Source organism: Oryza sativa, chromosome 11 (assembly GCF_034140825.1).
Source record: "Oryza sativa Japonica Group chromosome 11, ASM3414082v1".
NCBI classification, from domain to species: domain Eukaryota; kingdom Viridiplantae; phylum Streptophyta; class Magnoliopsida; order Poales; family Poaceae; genus Oryza; species Oryza sativa.
The window spans coordinates 30,137,450-30,143,844 of record NC_089045.1 but is presented as its reverse complement, the minus strand read 5'-3'; the positions used below and the strand labels follow the sequence as shown (position 1 = coordinate 30,143,844).

The 6,395-nt window shown below is 38.7% G+C and overlaps 1 protein-coding gene across 1 annotated transcript; it reads right to left on the bottom strand.

Annotated features, from left to right (window-relative positions):
• Window positions 1–558: 558 nt before the first annotated feature.
• LOC4351158 (wall-associated receptor kinase 1) lies at window positions 559–5,952 on the bottom strand. The gene is made up of 4 exons (XM_015760508.3): window positions 5,241–5,952; window positions 4,785–5,035; window positions 3,517–3,696; window positions 559–1,913 (listed from the first exon to the last, which is right to left on the bottom strand). The coding sequence occupies exons 1-4, from the start codon at window positions 5,894–5,896 to the stop codon at window positions 880–882; spliced, it is 2,121 nt and encodes a 706-aa protein (XP_015615994.1). The 5' UTR covers window positions 5,897–5,952; the 3' UTR covers window positions 559–879.
• Between the last annotated feature and the right edge of the window lie 443 nt (window positions 5,953–6,395).

The following is a 6,395-nucleotide window of genomic DNA, read 5'->3' as shown; positions in this document are numbered from 1 at the left end:
TCACAAACCAAACCAGCCCAGAATTAAATGCGTCCTGTTGATTGAGATGTTAATTAATTTACTTTGCACTTATATGCATGTTCGAGGCTCCTCCTTCCTGGGCCAGAAGATTTCGGCCCGTTGGCCCAAATCTGTTGTCCATTACCCCCGGGCGGCCCAAGTCAGGTCCAGGAGCTGTTGCATGAGCTATCACTATAGTTAAAATTATGATATTTTCTCCCGTTCATTAAAAAGTACCTCAAGATACCTGTATCTTATGGTACCAAATCATTTTCGGTCGTTGGATCTAGCTGGGCAAGATGGGCATTGCTAAATCCAACGATCGAAAATAATTTTGTATCGTGAAGTGCTGGTATCTCGAAGTACTTTTTATTGAATTGGAGCAAATCTCTAGAATTATTGTTGCAAGAGAAGTACGTACGTAGTAAATGTATACATTGATAAAGAGTGTAAGACCAAAATTCTGTTGGCATGGACCTAAATTTGTACGCAAGATCAACAGCTATAATTAATTTAATCTCATATATTTCAGGAGTACTGCAGCATGCACGCACCTCGAAACCTTAAATCATGTTGCATTACATATATTCATGATATCACAACCGAATTGTTCAAAGTAATAGTAGCTTACAGCACGAAAGGTACAACATTATATATGTAGATCACACCACAAGCGCATATAGCAAATATATAACGTAATAACCTTACCTACTGATAGCCTTAACCAAACCAAAGTATACTTCATATCTGTTGAGAGATTGAGGAGAAACTAATGACGAGGTAAAACGAAATGATCATTGACGAAACAAACGATATATCGATCGAAAGCTTTAATTCTACATGCGTTCGTTGACCGTCGTCGTCGTTGTGGTTATCAAGCTAGGTCACGTTCAGGCTTGCACTCAACTGCTTGAGCTCCTCCAGCGCCTCCGCCATGGTCGGCCTCTCGTCAATATCCTCCTTAAGGCACCGAATCGCAATGTTGGCCATCCTGTCGAGGCATTCCATGTAGCGAGGCCGCAGAGCATCATCGGCTGATGACAACATGTCCTGGTCGTACATGTTCCTTCTCGCGTAGTCGTCCTTGTAATACTTGGCAAAGCTTAACGGGAGGCTTTTTCTGTCGTCGTACAAGGCTTTCTTCCGGGTGATGAGTTCCAGCAGCACGACTCCAAAACTGTACACGTCGCTCTTCTCCGTGAAACGGCCTGTCTTGATGTAGGCAGGATCGATGTAGCTCTTGTCAGCCATCACGGACCAGTTATCAGACTTGGCGACAGACATGAGCTTGGACGATCCAAAGTCAGAGACCTTGGGCTCTAGATTGTTGCCAAGAAGAATATTGCCGGACTTGACGTCCCCATGGACGACGCTTTTGTGGCCAATGTTAGAGTGCATGCATGCTAAAGCTTCGGCGCAGCCAACGGCGATGTCGACACGAGTTGGTAGCGGGAGATCATGCGTATGCCGGCCATTGCCATGAAGCACATCATAGAGGCTACCCCTGGGGATGAACTCCAGAACCAGCATGGGCACATCCGTATGCAGACAGCACCCGACAAGACGGACCAAATTCTCATGTTGGATCCGAGCCTGGCTCGTGATCTCATCCGCGAAATCCTGTTTGTCATGCTCCTCACCGTTTCTGACAAAGCGCTTCACAGCAACCTGCTGGTTGTCCTGGGTGATCCCCTTGTAAACCTCACCGAAGTAGCCTTTCCCAATCCTTCTTTTCTCACAGTAGTTTTTTGTCATCTTCTTCAGCTCCTCTTCGCTGAAGATTTTGATGTCCATCATCTTGTTCAGTATGTTGCCACCATTTTTGTCGAATGATCTATTTTGCTGCCGCCTCCGATGCTCCTTGAGAATGTACAGCACCACGAATGCCAGAATACCTCCGGCGACAGCAGTTGCTGGCAATTAACAATTTAAATAATTAAATGAACCATTTTGGTATTTCTTCCAGTAAAATACACATAAATGATGTTTTCAATAAGATCCAATCAAACTTTTGAAACCTCGACAGTCAATTAAGCCCGTTCAAATGTTCAGCCTCATCATTTCGCTTAATTATACTTGTCAGTCAAAATTTTAATTTTTAACTTTAAATGTGGAGTTGATTTTGGGATTTTTTTTTCAGTTTGCTTTTAGGTCGTTAAGAACACATATATAAAAAGCTGTATTCATAAATTATTTTTTCATTTGTAAATATGTTGTTTCGCATTTTTCTCTCATATGCCAAACGATGGGCCTGGTTGATTTCAACTTTTGGGGTCAACAGGGTACTAACTTTGAATGCTTAATTCTTTTCTATGGATTAAAAATTTATGTAATTAATTGTGATACTGAGAAAGCATTTATTATGACATTGGATATACTCCTTCCGTCCGTATATATAGCAATCTATAACTGGATGGACACATCTTAGTACAACAAATATTTATAGGGGTTCATCCAGATTCGTTATATTAGGATGTGTCTCATCCAGTCCTAGATGACTATATATTAGGATAGAAGAGACTATAATTTTTTTATATGCATATGTACAACATATACTTAAAAGATAAACTTCCACTGCTGCTCCAAACATTAATTAAGCCAATCTCTCCTGTGCCCCCCGCGAAAAAAGGGGTCATTTACAAATTTGCCACTGGTTTTTTCAATTTTACAAGGATGCCACTCGAATGACAGTTTAAGTGGTATTTTTATAATTTTCTAGTGGCGATCTTACAATAACGATTCAAAGCAGTGGTAAATTTGCAAATTGTCCCAAAAAATTAACTAAAGAAAATGTCCCCGGATTTTGGTTTGTCCCTTGCATCCTCAATATTCCATTAGTTGAATGCATGTTCAATTTCTAAAAGAAAAAAAAGGTCTGTTTTGCCTCTTGGCATAAAAAATATGGAAATTTATGGACTTACTGTTAGAGCAAGTACAATAATATAATCAACTGCTAGCTTCAACAATTATCATATCATCTACAACCGAACAAATAGCTCGGTCATGCAATAGTTAGCTGTAGATTTATACTACATCATTAATATCGAGCACATCTCTCTCACATACAGTTTATTAAAGCTCGTGCTCAGCTAACTGTTGCACAGAGCTCAGCTAACTGTTGCACAGTTTATTAAAGCTCGTGCTCAGCTAACAAATCTGTAGTTTATTTTTTTTCTGTCCTCCCCCCGTCTCCTCCGCATAAGTTCAAGCCTACTTCAAAAATATGTGTAGAATGCTTTTTATGGTAGTTCAATATATTTGTCCATGTTGTATATATTATATAAAAAGAAATGCTAGCCAAAACTATGTTATTTCAAAATCTCATCTCAAATATTATCATAAAATAGTCAAACATGATCTTTCTTTTCTGTCGGAGGATATAAATCAGGGGAATAAGACTTAGGACTTAATTAGTGCATGGCATGTTATGCATGAATGCATAGAATTGAAAGCACGGAAGAAACGACGATCCACAGCATTTTAAGATGGTGGGAATAAAGAAAAAAAAATGCTGACCTATTGTTGCGACTACGGTCGCTGGAATTATCGGTTTGCATCCCTTGTCGATTTTGCCATCTCCTCTATGTAGAAATCGGCATTTGCACTTGTAACCACCCTCTGTGTCATAGCATCTGCTACCACTGTAACAGGGATACATGGCAGGCCCTTCTCTCCTAAGCTCGCACTCATTAATATCTGCACACAATGGTTGGATACTATATTCCATTATTTAAAAAAATAACTGGCTAGCTTGTAAATGATGATGCCAAATCAATAACAAGAATACTAGCTAGATACCCTATATCTAGCTATATGCATGCCATAAAAAACGGATAAATTAATTCCAAATTTCAGAATGATTAAATCATGAAAATATTATATTCCAAGGTGAGTTAAGCGTTATACTTATTAATTCAGGAATTGACACTATTAGATGCAAAAGGCTATGAATTTTTGTTTCAAATAATAAATTATCAGTTATTCGATCGAATATATGCAACACCATGAGCGAAGTGTAGATTAACAACTACTACTCTCTTCATTTCATATTATAAGTTGTTTTAACTTTTTCGTAGTCAAATTTTTTAAATTTAATAAGGTCTATAGAAAAATATGACATATTTTTAACACAAAACAAATATATTATGTAATATATTCAATGTTATATTAAGTGAAATTAATATTTAGTGTTATAAATGTTAATTTTTGTATAAACTTTGTAAAACCTAAAAAAGTTTGACTATAAAAAAACGATTTATAATATAAAATAAAGAAAGTAGTATACTCCCTCCACTCCAAATTACAAGACCTATATTTTTTACACAGTTTTCAATGACATACTTTGATCATTAATTTATTTCATTTTATGTTCCCAACGAATATAAATTTAGCATAACATGGAGTACTTTAAAATATGAATGATATAATATGCATAATACTTAGCAAATATGGTTAGTATATACTCCCTCCGTATTTTAATGTATGACGCCGTTGACTTTTCGACCAATGTTTGACCATTCATTTTATTCAAAATTTTCGTGCAAATATGAAAGTATTTATATAATGCTTAAAGAACATTTGATGATGAATCAAGTCACAGTAAAATAAATGATAATTGCATTTTTTTTTGAATAAGACGAATGGTTAAACGTTGGATAAAAAGTCAATGGTGTCATACATTAAAATATGAAGGTAGTATTATTATTAGTTAAAAGCTATCGAGTTTGATTGAGGGTGCTCTATAATTTGGGACGGAGAGAATATATAATTAATTAAGGACTGACTTATGCATCCGCCGGTGACATACGGATTGCCGGAGTACCCTGCGGAACAGTTGCAGAGGTACCCCTTGCCGTTGGTAGCGTTTACACAGTAGCTGTGGGCGCTGACACAGGCAGGAGCCCCTGTTGCTGATGAGCACGATCCATTTCCCCTGATGGCCCAGTCAAGCACTGTAGGGACACTTCTATCTCCAGTACGGTTGACGAAGCTCTTGCTGCCGGCATGACTGAAATCATGCCGGCTGAAATTGTACCTAAATCATGTACATATATGCATCAGTAAACTCAGTGAATGAATATATATATATATATATATATATATATATATATATATATATATATATATATATATATATATATATATATATATATATATATATATATATATATGTAGCAATCAGGAATTAAATTGGACATAATTTAAGACCATGTATAGTGTACGCATTAACGGGTACGTACCAGTGTTTTTCGGCCACGAAGGCGTAGCTACATGGGCTCTCTCTCCAAGCAGGGTTGCCGATGAGGCTTCCGGGGTCGAAGGAAATGTTTAAGATGTCAAGGTTGGGCGGGATAGAGGGCACCTGGCAGCAACCCAGCCCGGTGCAGTCGTCACCGTCGTGGGCGGCCTCATCCAAGCTCGCACACGTTGTGATGCAGCCGGTCGAGTAGCTCGCATCGTCCCTGCCCCATAGAAACGCAATCGCGCCACAGCCGATGGCCGTGAACTCGTTCCTGCTCCGCGCAAACAGGAACGGCGTATCGCGGAGGTCGTCCTGCGAGGAGGTGCTTTCGTATTCGGTGGTATTGTACGAAGTATAGCAGTTGGACACGACGTGGGTGTACAGGCGTATCTCCCCTGCCTCCAGCGAGATGTCCTTGATCTCTACGTTCCCCGTGTACGGCCTGGGTGGGGTAAAGCTATGGTTGCATGAGAGGTCGAAGCCCGGCCAGGCGCAGTCGACGCCGATGCCGAACGGGTAGGGGATGCGCACCTCGCCGCACTTCCTGCCGCAGTTCACCGCCGTCGACGTACCGACCAGCACAGACGAAACTAGTAGTGCCACGGCTGCAGCCAGAGCATGGAGGTCATACCACAGCATCACTCCTTGTGCCATGGCCGCTAGCTATGGTGTTGCTTGAATGTGCGAGATTTGCATTTGCCATGCATCTCTTTATATACTACTACTGCTGTTGATGTTGATGCATGGGGTGACTAATTATTAATACGCAAAATCTAATTTGAGAAGCCTCTTGATTTAGACTTAACTAGCGGCACTCATATGTGAGAGAAGTACAATACACATGCAGGTCTTCTTTTTTTTGCTATTTGGCATGCACGTTTTTTTAACCTTCTTATAAAGTTTTCTTACAAATTACTTATTCGATTTACAATCCGATTACATAATTGTGTTTGTTGCAATTAAAACTTTACAACAATATCTTACATGATTATATTATGGTAGAAAAATATTTATGTTTGTAAATTACTTTTATTAAATATATAAGTTACTTTTATCACATATATATAAATTACTTTTAGATTTGATTAAATTACTTCTTATGCATTCATAATGCTATAAGTTGATTATTTTTATATTTTTTAGTCAATTCTAT